The sequence below is a fragment of the Rana temporaria genome, chromosome 13 (assembly GCF_905171775.1).
Source record: "Rana temporaria chromosome 13, aRanTem1.1, whole genome shotgun sequence".
NCBI classification, from domain to species: Eukaryota; Metazoa; Chordata; class Amphibia; order Anura; family Ranidae; genus Rana; species Rana temporaria.
Window position 1 is genome coordinate 115,476,034 of NC_053501.1, and position 15,320 is coordinate 115,491,353.

Sequence of the window (15,320 nt, forward strand, 5' to 3'; positions counted from 1 at the left end):
CCTCCCACTGCAGAGCTGGGAGATCCAAAGCAGATTGTACAATCAGATTGTAGAGTCTATGGCCGAAAACAAGAATTTATCCGACGTATCCCTAATGTTCACAAATTGGGGATCACGGTGAGCAGAGGCTTCCTATGGGTTCTCCTGATGTAAGGGGGGACTCTGATGTAAGGGGGGGCTCTGATGTAAGGGGGGGCTCTGATGTAAGGGGGGGCTCTGATGTAAGGGGGGGGCTCTGATGTAAGGGGGGGCTCTGATGTAAGGGGGGGACACTGATGTAAGGGGGGGACACTGATGTAAGGGGGGGGGCTCTGATGTAAGGGGGGGGCTCTGATGTAAGGGGGGGGCTCTGATGTAAGGGGGGGCTCTGATGTAAGGGGGGGCTCTGATGTAAGGGGGGGCTCTGATGTAAGGGGGGCTCTGATGTAGGGGGGGGCTCTGATGTAAGGGGGGACACTGATGTAAGGGGGGGACACTGATGTAAGGGGGGGACTCTGATGTAAGGGGGGGACTCTGATATAAGGGGGGCTCTGATGTAAGGGGGGGCTCTGATGTAAGAGGGGGACACTGATGTAAGAGGGGGACACTGATGTAAGGGGGGGACACTGATGTAAGGGGGGGACACTGATGTAAGGGGGGGACTCTGATGTAAGGGGGGGACTCTGATGTAAGGGGGGGACTCTGATATAAGGGGGGGCTCTGATATAAGGGGAGACTGATGGGGACCATGATCTAAGCGAATACGGGAAAATTTGTTTTATGGGAATCCAAAACGCTGCCCACTGATTGGCTGGTGAAGTGAAGAGGAAACTTCCTGAAAATTAAAGGGCCAGAAGAAGACGCTGAGAGGTTCATGAAATAATCCGATACACCAACCTCCCCATCAGAGTCCCCCCCCCCCTTGCATCCGGGGTCCCCATCAGAGTCCCCCCCCCCCCCGGGGTCCCCATCAGAGTCGTCGTCCCCCCTTGCATCCGGGGTCCCCATCAGAGTCCCCCCCCTTGCATCCGGGGTCCCCATCAGAGTCCCCCCCCCCCTTGCATCCTGGGTCCCCATCAGAGTCGTCCCCCCCCCTTGCACCAGGCAGCCTCTGTGGACAGTCTGTGCACATTCAGGATACGCCGGATAAATTCTTGTAGTCGGCCATGATTTTGGGACTCCTTCACTCTACAACCTGATTGGATACAATAGGTGTGTCCTTATTTTACACAGTTTATTGATAAATATAAAGGCCCCTCCCACCAGCCACGATCTGCCTGCATTGCATAGAGAAGCACAGAGACCCGGTGATGACATCACTGCATCTAAAATAATGTCCTGTAAACAAAAAAATGATGATCCCGGCAGAGTTTTCCTCTCCCCTCCCCCGCAATGTGTGCGATCCGCCACTGTGCTAACACTTCTCCATCGAGGGAGCCACGCCCCCAGCGCTGACATCTGTTAACCCTTTCCCAGCATACTGACCACGCCCCTTCCTCTATAACTCTCCTCTCCTGAAATACTCTGCTGGAGGACTCTGCTCCTTCCTCTATAACTCTCCTCTCCTGAAATACTCTGCTGGAGGACTCTGCTCCCTCCTCTATAACTCTCCTCTCCTGAAATACTCTGCTGGAGGACTCTGCTCCTTCCTCTATAACTCTCCTCTCCTGATATACTCTGCTCTGCTGGAGGACTCTGCTCCTTCCTCTTTAACTCTCCTCTCCTGAAATACTCTGCTCTGCTGGAGGACTCTGCTCCTTCCTCTATAACTCTCCTCTCCTGAAATACTCTGCTCTGCTGGAGGACTCTGCTCCTTCCTCTATAACTCTCCTCTCCTGAAATACTCTGCTCTGCTGGAGGACTCTGCTCCTTCCTCTATAACTCTCCTCTCCTGAAATACTCTGCTCTGCTGGAGGACTCTGCTCCTTCCTCTATAACTCTCCTCTCCTGAAATACTCTGCTGGAGGACTCTGCTCCTTCCTCTATAACTCTCCTCTCCTGAAATACTCTGCTCTGCTGGAGGACTCTGCTCCTTCCTCTATAACTCTCCTCTCCTGAAATACTCTGCTGGAGGACTCTGCTCCTTCCTCTATAACTCTCCTCTCCTGAAATACTCTGCTGGAGGACTCTGCTCCTTCCTCTATAACTCTCCTCTCCTGAAATACTCTGCACTGCTGGAGGACTCTGCTCCTTCCTCTATAACTCTCCTCTCCTGAAATACTCTGCTGGAGGACTCTGCTCCTTCCTCTATAACTCTCCTCTCCTGAAATACTCTGCTGGAGGACTCTGCTCCTTCCTCTACAACTCTCCTCTCCTGAAAAACTCTGCTCTGCTGGAGGACTCTGCTCCTTCCTCTATAACTCTCCTCTCCTGAAATACTCTGCTCTGCTGGAGGACTCTGCTCCTTCCTCTATAACTCTCCTCTCCTGAAATACTCTGCTGGAGGACTCTGCTCCCTCCTCTATAACTCTCCTCTCCTGAAATACTCTGCTGGAGGACTCTGCTCCTTCCTCTATAACTCTCCTCTCCTGAAATACTCTGCTCTGCTGGAGGACTCTGCTCCTTCCTCTATAACTCTCCTCTCCTGAAATACTCTGCTGGAGGACTCTGCTCCTTCCTCTATAACTCTCCTCTCCTGAAATACTCTGCTGGAGGACTCTGCTCCTTCCTCTATAACTCTCCTCTCCTGAAATACTCTGCACTGCTGGAGGACTCTGCTCCTTCCTCTATAACTCTCCTCTCCTGAAATACTCTGCTGGAGGACTCTGCTCCTTCCTCTATAACTCTCCTCTCCTGAAATACTCTGCTGGAGGACTCTGCTCCTTCCTCTACAACTCTCCTCTCCTGAAAAACTCTGCTCTGCTGGAGGACTCTGCTCCTTCCTCTATAACTCTCCTCTCCTGAAATACTCTGCTGGAGGACTCTGCTCCTTCCTCTATAACTCTCCTCTCCTGAAATACTCTGCTGGAGGACTCTGCTCCTTCCTCTATAGCTCTCCTCTCCTGAAATACTCTGCTGGAGGACTCTGCTCCTTCCTCTATAACTCTCCTCTCCTGAAATACTCTGCTCTGCTGGAGGACTCTGCTCCTTCCTCTATAACTCTCCTCTCCTGAAATACTCTGCACTGCTGGAGGACTCTGCTCCTTCCTCTATAACTCTCCTCTACTGAAATACTCTGCACTGCTGGAGGACTCTGTTGCCTCCTCTATAACTCTCCTCTCCTGAAATACTCTGCTGGAGGACTCTGCTCCTTCCTCTATAACTCTCCTCTCCTGAAATACTCTGCTCTGCTGGAGGACTCTGCTCCTTCCTCCATAACTCTCCTCTCCTGAAATACTCTGCTGGAGGACTCTGCTCCTTCCTCTATAACTCTCCTCTCCTGAAATACTCTGCTCTGCTGGAGGACTCTGCTCCTTCCTCTATAACTCTCCTCTCCTGAAATACTCTGCTGGAAGACTCTGCTCCTTCCTCTATAACTCTCCTCTCCTGAAATACTCTGCTCTGCTGGAGGACTCTGCTCCTTCCTCTATAACTCTCCTCTCCTGAAATACTCTGCTCTGCTGGAGGACTCTGCTCCTTCCTCTATAACTCTCCTCTCCTGAAATACTCTGCTGGAGGACTCTGCTCCTTCCTCTATAACTCTCCTCTCCTGAAATACTCTGCTGGAGGACTCTGCTCCTTCCTCTATAACTCTCCTCTCCTGAAATACTCTGCTCTGCTGGAGGACTCTGCTCCTTCCTCTATAACTCTCCTCTCCTGAAATACTCTGCACTGCTGGAGGACTCTGCTCCTTCCTCTATAACTCTCCTCTCCTGAAATACTCTGCTCTGCTGGAGGACTCTGCTCCTTCCTCCATAACTCTCCTCTCCTGAAATACTCTGCTGGAGGACTCTGCTCCTTCCTCTATAACTCTCCTCTCCTGAAATACTCTGCTCTGCTGGAGGACTCTGCTCCTTCCTCTATAACTCTCCTCTCCTGAAATACTCTGCTCTGCTGGAGGACTCTGCTCCTTCCTCTATAACTCTCCTCTCCTGACATACTCTGCACTGCTGGAGGACTCTTCTCCCGACACCATAATAGACATAGAATCTTCTCTGATTTATACAGAAAGTGACTTGTTGGCTTTTCTATAGAAGGTAACATTGTAGTGAACAGACGCCTTCCCGGCACACAATGGCTCCGGCTCTCACCCATCAGGATTGGCCGGTTTGTCCAGCAGGCAGGGGGGTTCGGTTAGTTCCTCAAACGTTGTTGGTTGGCGTCCGTTCTCTGTTTCCGTCGTCTCACATTTCTCTGTTTATTCTCAAACACTTCACCTGACTCCTCTCCATTGTCGGGAACAAATGTTTGTCGAACTGCGCCTTCCTAGGTGAAGAGTAGCGCAGAAACCCTCCCATCCTCCTCTCGCCGTTGTCCTCCTATAGAGTCGCATGAACTATTCTGAACAATATCCCCTGTGAAGCTACATTCTAGTCTGAAGGATCTCTATCTCCACGTATTTGTCGCCCTGGTGACGGGCGTGATTTGTGGCCGAAACGCGTTGGCACTATTGGATCCTTCCGTGTAATAAATTTGTATCTGAGGTTTCAGTCTTTGATCCTTCTAGATGTCCTCTTGTATGACTGTATAGGGTTTTCTTACAACATCCATTGGTGGACGCCCTTCTGTCTGACCCATGGTTGGAAAGCACAGGAGAAGGGGGGACGTTGGTGACCCATGGTTGGAAAGCACAGGAGAAGGGAGAAGTTGGTGACCCATGGTTGGAAAGCACAGGAGAAGGGGGGACGTTGGTGACCCATGGTTGGAAAGCACAGGAGAAGGGGGACGTTGGTGACCCATGGTTGGAAAGCACAGGAGAAGGGGGACGTTGGTGACCCATGGTTGGAAAGCACAGGAGAAGGGAGACGTTGGTGACCCATGGTTGGAAAGCACAGGAGAAGGGGGACGTTGGTGACCCATGGTTGGAAAGCACAGGAGAAGGGGGACGTTGGTGACCCATGGTTGGAAAGCACAGGAGAAGGGGGACGTTGGTGACCCATGGTTGGAAAGCACAGGAGAAGGGAGACGTTGGTGACCCATGGTTGGAAAGCACAGGAGAAGGGGGACGTTGGTGACCCATGGTTGGAAAGCACAGGAGAAGGGGGACGTTGGTGACCCATGGTTGGAAAGCACAGGAGAAGGGGGACGTTGGTGACCCATGGTTGGAAAGCACAGGAGAAGGAGGACGTTGGTGACCCATGGTTGGAAAGCACAGGAGAAGGGGGACGTTGGTGACCCATGGTTGGAAAGCACAGGAGAAGGGGGACGTTGGTGACCCATGGTTGGAAAGCACAGGAGAAGGAGGACGTTGGTGACCCATGGTTGGAAAGCACAGGAGAAGGGGGACGTTGGTGACCCATGGTTGGAAAGCACAGGAGAAGGGGGACGTTGGTGACCCATGGTTGGAAAGCACAGGAGAAGGAGGACGTTGGTGACCCATGGTTGGAAGGCACAGGAGAAGGGGGACGTTGGTGACCAATGGTTGGAAAGCACAGGAGAAGGGGGACATTGGTGACCCATGGTTGGAAAGCACAGGAGAAGGGGGACTTTGGTGACCCATGGTTGGAAAGGTGGAAAGCACAGGAGAAGGGGGACGTTGGTGACCCATGATTGGAAAGGTAAAAATCACAGAAGAGGGATGCTGCTGACCCATGGTTGGAAAGCACAGGAGAAGGGGGATGTTGATAACCCATAAAGCACGGGAGAAGGGGGACATTGGTGACCCATGGTTGGAAAAGTGGAAGGCACAGGAGAAGGGAGACGTTGGTGACCCATGGTTGGAAAGCACAGGAGAAAGGGGGACGTTGGTGACCCATGGTTGGAAAGCACAGGAAAAGGGGGACGTTGGTGACCCATGGTTGGAAGGCACAGGAGAAGGGGGACGTTGGTGACCCATGGTTGGAAAGCACAGGAGAAGGGGGACGTTGGTGACCCATGGTTGGAAGGCACAGGAGAAGGGGGACGTTGGTGACCCATGGTTGGAAAGCACAGGAGAAGAGGGACAGTGGTGACCCATGGTTGGAAAGCACAGGAGAAGGGGGACGTTGGTGACCCATGGTTGGAAAGCACAGGAGAAGGGGGACGTTAGTGACCCATGGTTGGAAAGCACAGGAGAAGGGGGACGTTGGTTACCCATGGTTGGAAAGCACAGGAGAAGGTGGACGTTAGTGACCCATGGTTGGAAAGCACAGGAGAAGGGGGACGTTGGTGACCCATGGTTGGAAAGCACAGGAGAAGGTGGACGTTAGTGACCCATGGTTGGAAAGCACAGGAGAAGGGGGACGTTGGTTACCCATGGTTGGAAAGCACAGGAGAAGGGGGACGTTGGTGACCCATGGTTGGAAAGCCCAGGAGAAGGGGGATGTTGGTGACCCATTGTTGGAAGGCACAGGAGAAGGGGGATGTTGGTGACCCATTGTTGGAAAGCACAGGAGAAGGGGGATGTTGATAATCCATAAAGCACAGGAGAAGGGGGACGTTGGTGACCCATGGTTGGAAAAGTGGAAGGCACAGGAGAAGGGGGACGTTGGTGACCCATGGTTGGAAAAGTGGAAGGCACAGGAGAAGGGGGACGTTGGTGACCCATGGTTGGAAAAGTGGAAGGCACAGGAGAAGGGGGACGTTGGTGACCCATGGTTGGAATGCACAGGAGAAGGGGGACGTTGGTGACCCATGGTTGGAAAGCACAGGAGAAGGGAGACGTTGGTGACCCATGGTTGGAAAGCACAGGAGAAGGGAGACGTTGGTGACCCATGGTTGGAAAGCACAGGAGAAGGGGGACGTTCGTAACTCATGGTTGGAAAAGTTGGAAAGCACAGGAGAAAGGGGACATTGGTGACCCATGGTTGGAAAGCACAGGAGAAGCGGGACATTGGTGACCCATGGTTGGAAAGCACAGGAGAAGGGGGACGTTGGTGACCAATGGTTGGAAAGCACAGGAGAAGGGGGACGTTGGTGACCCATGGTTGGAAAGCACAGGAGAAGGGGGACGTTTGTAACTCATGGTTGGAAAAGTTGGAAAGCACAGGAGAAGGGGGACGTTGGTGACCCATGGTTGGAAAGCACAGGAGAAGGGGGACGTTGGTGACCAATGGTTGGAAAGCACAGGAGAAGGGGGACGTTGGTGACCCATGGTTGGAAAGCACAGGAGAAGGGGGACGTTTGTAACTCATGGTTGGAAAAGTTGGAAAGCACAGGAGAAGGGGGACGTTCGTAACTCATGGTTGGAAAGCACAGGAGAAGGGGGACGTTGGTGACCGATGGTTGGAAAGCACAGGAGAAGGGGGACGTTGGTGACCCATGGTTGGAAAGCACAGGAGAAGGGGGACGTTTGTAACTCATGGTTGGAAAAGTTGAAAAAAGCACAGGAGAAGGGGGACGTTCGTAACTCATGGTTGGAAAGCACAGGAGAAGGGGGACGTTGGTGACCGATGGTTGGAAAGCACAGGAGAAGGGGGACATTGGTGACCCATGGTTGGAAAGCACAGGAGAAGGGGGACGTTGGTGACCCATGGTTGGAAAGCACAGGAGAAGGGGGACGTTGGTGACCCATGGTTGGAAAGCACAGGAGAAGGGGGACGTTGGTGACCCATGGTTGGAAAGCACAGGAGAAGGGAGACGTTGGTGACCCATGGTTGGAAAGCACAGGAGAAGGGGGACGTTGGTGACCCATAGTTGGAAGGCACAGGAGAAGAGGGACAGTGGTGACCCATGGTTGGAAAGCACAGGAGAAGGGGGACGTTGGTGACCCATGGTTGGAAGGCACAGGAGAAGGGGGACGTTGGTGACCCATGGTTGGAAAGCACAGGAGAAGGGGGACGTCGGTGGCCCTAGTGCTCCTTGTTTGCATGACACTGTTTTGTCCAGGGTTTGGTACAGGGTACGGTTTATGAACTGATACCAAGTCCACACCAATCACTTATAACTTTTCTCTTTACAGCCCCGCCTGCTTTCCGTGAGACGCCACCAATGACCGTGGAAGTGCGCGTCGGAGACACGTTGACGCTCACCTGCCTGGCTTATGGGAACCCACAACCGCTGGTCTCCTGGAAGAGGGAGAACGTGGTTCTAGAGAGCGCAGACAAGGTCCAGGTGAGGAACGAAGGACTGACCCTTCAGTAAAAATGTTTGCAGGTAGCCAATGGAAATAGAAATGATAGAAGAAGACTAGAAGTAGAAGAGTAGATTTATTTTTGTTTTTTAAATGTTAATGTGCAATTGCAGTTTATTGGGAGGTGTTCTGTAGTCCCAACACACTTCCTGTCCTCGGGTGACAACACTGCTCCTCCATAGATACAGTACAATCACTAAACCAATAAAGCGATGACGTACAGCCTCTGCCCCCCCCTCTTATGCTCACTGGGGGGGGGGGGGTTACAGGTGCTCTTCGTCAGGTGTCTGCGCACGGCCTCACACGCCGACATGGCGAATTTGCATGGCAGACGGTAAACACGACAACCTGTGTTGTCTTTGGCAGTCAGCTGTTGTGTTTACTCATCAGGCTGTGTGGTGTCTGCACAGCGACATCTGAGCGTATTCCTGCGTCAGCGCTTTCTTCTTTTATTTAACAAAGAGCCATTGTCACTCAGTGCGCAGTGCGAGGCGGAGAGCGCTTTTCCTGCGGCTGCACCGCCCTCTTGTGGCCATTCTTCAATACAGCACCCATATAGGATATTGTGCATACACAGGAGGAACAATGTTGGGTGGGAATTCATACATCTCAGGTGAGGATATTGGAGGTCGCACCTCACTTGCCTATTTTTATTTATTTATTTATTTGTTATAAATATTATCAGCAGGGAAGGAAGTGGAAGTCTAAGCAAGTGGCAGCGGAAATACATAAATATGAATTGTTTTTCCAACTTTTTGCTTTAGATATTCCTCAGAACGAGCGGAGTGTTTTATCCGTGCGCTACTTTACAAAGAAATGTATAACAAAAAAAAATAAAGAAATTTAGAATTCTATATTTATTTTCATCATCCTAATAGTATTATTATTAATGTAATATCATAACAAAAATAAATGTATTATATATAATATATATAAAACTCAACGTGTGTATGTATGTATGTTCCAGCATCACGTCCAAACGGCTAAAGATATTAACATGAAACTTGGCACACATGTTACTTATATGTCAGCAACAAACACAGGATAGGTGGTTTAACCCTTACCCACCCCCATTTGCCATGGTCGGGGTTTTCCTTTTAAGTCCCATTCAACTCTATGGGAAATATATGTTACTTCATAACTTCCAAACGGCTGTACATATTTCCATAACACTTGGTCACATGTTACTTATATGTCCACTTACACTATAGGATAGTTAATTTATCCCTTAACTACCCCCATTTGTGAGGGTCGGGGTTTTTGTTTAAAGTCCCATGCAAATCAATGGGAAATGTATGTTCCCACATAACTTCTGTACGCCTGGAGATATTTCAATAATACCTGCTACACATATTACTTATATGCCAAATAAAAATATATGACAGTTACATTAACCCTTACCTACACCCTTATATAAAAGATGGGTATATTTATATTACTATGATTTTCCTCCCCAAAAGGTTAAGATAGGAAGACCGGGCAACGCCGGGTATTCAGCTAGTATATATATATATATATATATATATATATAACATTTATTTTTAATATAATATTTTTATAAACAAAAATACATGTATAGCTTATTATTGTTACAATAATATTATGGTAAATGTAGAATTAATATAAATATATAATGTGTGTGTGTGTGTGTGTGTGTGTGTATACATATATATGCAAAGAACTAATAAATCACCCACCAGTGTCATATATATATATATATATATACACACACAGAGGCCCTTTTTTTTTTTTAAACGAGGGCATCAGTTTCCACAAAATTTATTGCAGATAAAGTAGTTCTTTTTAAAGATAAATATCTTATGTAAAATAAATAAAAAATAGATTTACAAATATATATATATATAACATTTATTTAAACAATATAAAATTGTAAATGTAAAACATTTATAACATTTATTTAAACAATATAAAATTTATATAAACAAAAATACATGTATAACATATTATTATTATTATTATTATTATTATTATTATTACAGTAATAATATTATGGTAAATGTAGAATTAATATAAATATATATATATATATATATATATATATATATATATATATATATATATATATATATAAAATATATATGTGTGTGTATACATATATATGCAAAGCACTAATAAATCGCCCACCAGTGTTCTATATATTTATATAAGAGGAGTGGCCCTATTTTTGAAAACGAGGGCATCAGTTTCCACAAAATTATTACAGATAAAGTGGTTCTTTTTAAAGATTAAATATCTTGTGTAAAATAAATAAAACCTAGATCTACAAATATATATATATATATATATATATATATATATATATATATATATATATATATTATATTAATATTATAATACTATTATAAACAAAAATACATGTATAACATAGTATTACAATAATAATATTATGGTAAATGTAGAATTAATATAAATATATAATGTGTGTGTGTGTGTGTGTGTATACATATATATGCAAAGAACTAATAAATCACCCACCAGTGTTTTTTTTTTTATATATATATATATATATATATATATATATATATATATATATATGAGGAGTGGCCCTATTTTTTAAAATGAGGACATCAGTTTCCACAAAATTATTACAGTGGTTCTTTTTACAGATAAATATCTTGTGTAAAATAAATAAAAAAATAGATTTACAAAAAAAATATATATACATACATTTTTTTTTTAGCTGTAATAATTTTCTGGAAACCTTTTTGCTTTGTATTAAATTATATTTTTTTATGTTCTTTGTTTACGTACTTTACAGAAGATCGCTATAAAGAAATAATTGCTCCGTAACAGTTTAGTGGAAACATTATTGCCCCCCCCTTTTTTTTTTAATGGGGCCACACCTCCTGTGTTTAAAAAATAAATAAAAATAAAATACAGAAGGAGGAACCTTGTTTTATATAGTTATAGAGAAAAAATAGTTTTGTATCATATTTAGACGTTTTTCAGCTGTGTACTGTTTATGGAAACAATACGTGTCTTTATAAGTTGTTGTTGAAGACATTCTTCAAGTAGGTTGTTTAGAAGCAATTATTTTATACGTACCCTTTGAACAATATTTTAACCCCCATCAAAACTTTTTACTTTGTTTCCAAAAAAAATAAAAATAAACGTCCTATAGAAGATTTTTTATCAGCTATTATTTATTACCAGTTTATTTCTATTATTTATTATATCTTATTTTCTCTTTATTTCTACTGTTTATTATATCTTATTTTCTCTTTCTACTATTTATTATATCTGATTTTCTCTTTATTTCTACTATTTATTATATCTTAAGAAAAAATAAGATATAATAAACAGTATAATCTTATTTTTTTTTAAGATATAATAAATAGTAGAAATAAAGAAAAAATAAGATATAATAAACAGTATGAAGAGAAAATCAGATATAATAAATAGTAGAAAGGGAAAATAAGATATAATAAACAGTTGAAATAAAGAGAAAATCAGATATAATAAATAGTAGAAATAAGTTTCTCTTTATTTATTTATACTGTTTAATATATCTTATTTTCTCTTTATACTGTTTATTATATCTTATTTTCTCTTTCTACGATTTATTATATCAGATTTTCTCTTTATTTCTACTATTTATTATATCAGATTTTCTCTTTATTTCTACTATTTATTATATCAGATTTTCTCTTTATACTGTTTATTATATCTTATTTTTTCTTTATTCCTACTATTTATTATATCTTAAGAAAAAAAAAGATATAATATTCTTATGATATAATAAATAGTAGAGATAAAGAAAAAATAAGATATAATAAACAGTATAAAGAGAAAATAAGATATAATAAACAGTATAAAGAGAAAATAAGATATAATAAACAGTAGTAATAAAGAGAAAATAAGATATAATAAACAGTAGTAATAAAGAGAAAATAAGATATAATAAATAGTAGAAATAATTTTCTCTTTATTTCTACTGTTTATTACAGGGAGTGCAGAATTATTAGGCAAGTTGTATTTTTGAGGATTCATTTTATTATTGAACAACAACCATGTTCTCAACGAACCCAAAAAACTCATTAATATCAAAGCTGAATATTTTTGGAAGTAGTTTTTAGTTTGTTTTTAGTGTTAGTTATTTTCGGGGGATATCTGTGTGTGCAGGTGACTACTATTACTGTGCATAATTATTAGGCAACTTAACAAACAAAAAAATATATACCCATTTCAATTATTTATTTTTACCAGTGAAACCAATATAACATCTCAACATTCACAAATATACATTTCTGACATTCAAAAACAAAACAAAAACAAATCAGTGACCAATATAGCCACCTTTCTTTGCAAGGACACTCAAAAGCCTGCCATCCATGGATTCTGTCAGTGTTTTGATCTGTTCACCATCAACATTGCGTGCAGCAGCAACCACAGCCTCCCAGACACTGTTCAGAGAGGTGTACTGTTTTCCCTCCTTGTAAATCTCACATTTGATGATGGACCACAGGTTCTCAATGGGGTTCAGATCAGGTGAACAAGGAGGCCATGTCATTAGTTTTTCTTCTTTTATACCCTTTCTTGCCAGCCACGCTGTGGAGTACTTGGACGCGTGTGATGGAGCATTGTCCTGCATGAAAATCATGTTTTTCTTGAAGGATGCAGACTTCTTCCTGTACCACTGCTTGAAGAAGGTGTCTTCCAGAAACTGGCAGTAGGACTGGGAGTTGAGCTTGACTCCATCCTCAACCCGAAAAGGCCCCACAAGCTCATCTTTGATGATACCAGCCCAAACCAGTACTCCACCTCCACCTTGCTGGTGTCTGAGTCGGACTGGAGCTCTCTGCCCTTTACCAATCCAGCCACGGGCCCATCCATCTGGCCCATCAAGACTCACTCTCATTTCATCAGTCCATAAAACCTTAGAAAAATCAGTCTTGAGATATTTCTTGGCCCAGTCTTGACGTTTCAGCTTGTGTGTCTTGTTCAGTGGTGGTCGTCTTTCAGCCTTTCTTACCTTGGCCATGTCTCTGAGTATTGCACACCTTGTGCTTTTGGGCACTCCAGTGATGTTGCAGCTCTGAAATATGGCCAATCTGGTGGCAAGTGGCATCTTGGCAGCTGCACGCTTGACTTTTCTCAGTTCATGGGCAGTTATTTTGCGCCTTGGTTTTTCCACACGCTTCTTGCGACCCTGTTGACTATTTTGAATGAAACGCTTGATTGTTCGATGATCACGCTTCAGAAGCTTTGCAATTTTAAGAGTGCTGCATCCCTCTGCAAGATATCTCACTATTTTTGACTTTTCTGAGCCTGTCAAGTCCTTCTTTTGACCCATTTTGCCAAAGGAAAGGAAGTTGACTAATAATTATGCACACCTGATATAGGGTGTTGATGTCATTAGACCACACCCCTTCTCATTACAGAGATGCACATCACCTAATATGCTTAATTGGTAGTAGGCTTTCGAGCCTATACAACTTGGAGTAAGACAACATGCATAAAGAGGATGATGTGGTCAAAATACTCATTTGCCTAATAATTCTGCACTCCCTGTATATTTTATTTTCTCTTTATACTGTTTATTAGATCTTATGTTCTCTTTATTTCTACTATTTATTATATCTTATTTTCTCTTTATACTGTTTATTATATCTTATTTTCTCTTTATACTGTTTCTTATATCTTATTTTCTCTTTATACTGTTTATTATATCTTATTTTTTCTTTATTTCTACTGTTTATTATACCTTATTTTCTCTTAATCTCTGCTGGTTGCAGGTTAATAATGGATCATTGCGGATCGGAGGAGTGCAGAGGTCCGTTGCGGGCGTGTACGCATGTCACGCAACTAGCGAGGAAGGCGAGGTGATGCACACCACCCGTGTCCTGGTGCAAGGTAGGGACGTATTTTTGCATACTGTAGGTGAAATAATTAAAGTGCATCTAAAGCCAAAATCTTATTTTTTTTTTTTTATATATTTTTTTTTTATTGTTTTTATTTCTGTCTGTCCTCTCAGGGGAGATTTCGCCCTCTCTGTGTTGTAGTGACCATTGAGAAAGTGAAGGAAAATCCCAAATTCTGAGTTGTTACCAGAGCCAGGATTTAGGGGACATTTTCTATTTCTCTTATCTGTTGCAGTTCAGAATACAGTGGCTTGAAAAAGTATTCATACCCCTTGAAATTTTCCACATTTTCTCATGTTACAACCAAAAACGTAAACATATTTTATGTGATGGACCAACACAAAGTGGCACATAATTGTGAAGTGGAAAGAAAATTATATATGGTTTTCTTTTTTTTTTACAAATAAATATGTGAAAAGTGTGGGGGGAGGGGCATTTGTATTCAGCCCCCTTTACTCCGATACCCCAAACTAAAATCTAGAGGAACCAATTGCCTTCAGAAGTCACCTAATTAGTAAATAGAGTCCACCTGTGTGTGATTTCATCTCAGTATAAATAAAGCTGTCCCGTGAAGCCCTCAGAGGTTTGTTAGAGGACATTCGTGAACAAACAGCATCATGAAGGCCGAGGAACACACCAGACAGGTCAGGGATAAAGTTGTGGAGAAGTATAAAGCAGGGTTAGGTTATAAAAAGAATCTCCCAAGCTTTGAACATCTCACGGAGCTTCTGTTCAATCCATCATCGGAAAATGGAAAGAGTATGGCACAACTGCAAACCTACCAAGACATGGCCGTCCACCTAAACTGACCGGGCCGGGCAAGGAGAGCGTTCATCGGAGAAGCAGCCAAGAGGCCCATGGTAACTCTGGAGGAGCTGCAGAGATCCACAGATCAGGGGGGAGAATCTGTCCACAGGACAACTATTAGTGGTCTCTCCACAAATCTGCCCTTTATGGAAGAGTGACAAGAAGAAAGACATTGGTGAAAGAAAGACATAAGAAGTCCTGTTTGCAGTTTGTGAGAAGCCAGGTGGGGGAGGGGACACGGCAAACATGTGGAAGAAGGTCCTCTGGTCAGATGAGACCAAAATTTTACTTTTTGGCCTATGTGTGGCGGAAAACTAACACTGCACATCACCCTGAACACACCATCCACACTGTGAAACATGGTGGTGGCAGCATCATGTGGTGGGGATGCTTTTCTTCAGCAGGGACAGGGAAGCTGGTCAGAGTTGATGGGAAGATGGATGGAGCCAAATACAGGACATTCTTAGAAGAAAAACCTGTTACTCTGCAAAAGACTTGAGACC

At 43.7% G+C, this 15,320-nt stretch overlaps 1 protein-coding gene across 3 annotated transcripts in view; it reads left to right on the plus strand.

Moving 5' to 3' along the window:
- Positions 1 to 15,320, plus strand: part of IGSF9 (immunoglobulin superfamily member 9) — a 136,503-nt gene that overhangs the window by 66,632 nt on the left and 54,551 nt on the right. For all 3 annotated transcript variants that reach the window (XM_040333475.1, XM_040333477.1, XM_040333476.1), the window contains exons 5-6: positions 7,958 to 8,109; positions 13,885 to 14,002. In XM_040333475.1, the coding sequence (XP_040189409.1) occupies positions 7,958 to 8,109; positions 13,885 to 14,002 (270 nt within the window). The remainder of the gene's footprint in view (positions 1 to 7,957; positions 8,110 to 13,884; positions 14,003 to 15,320) is intronic.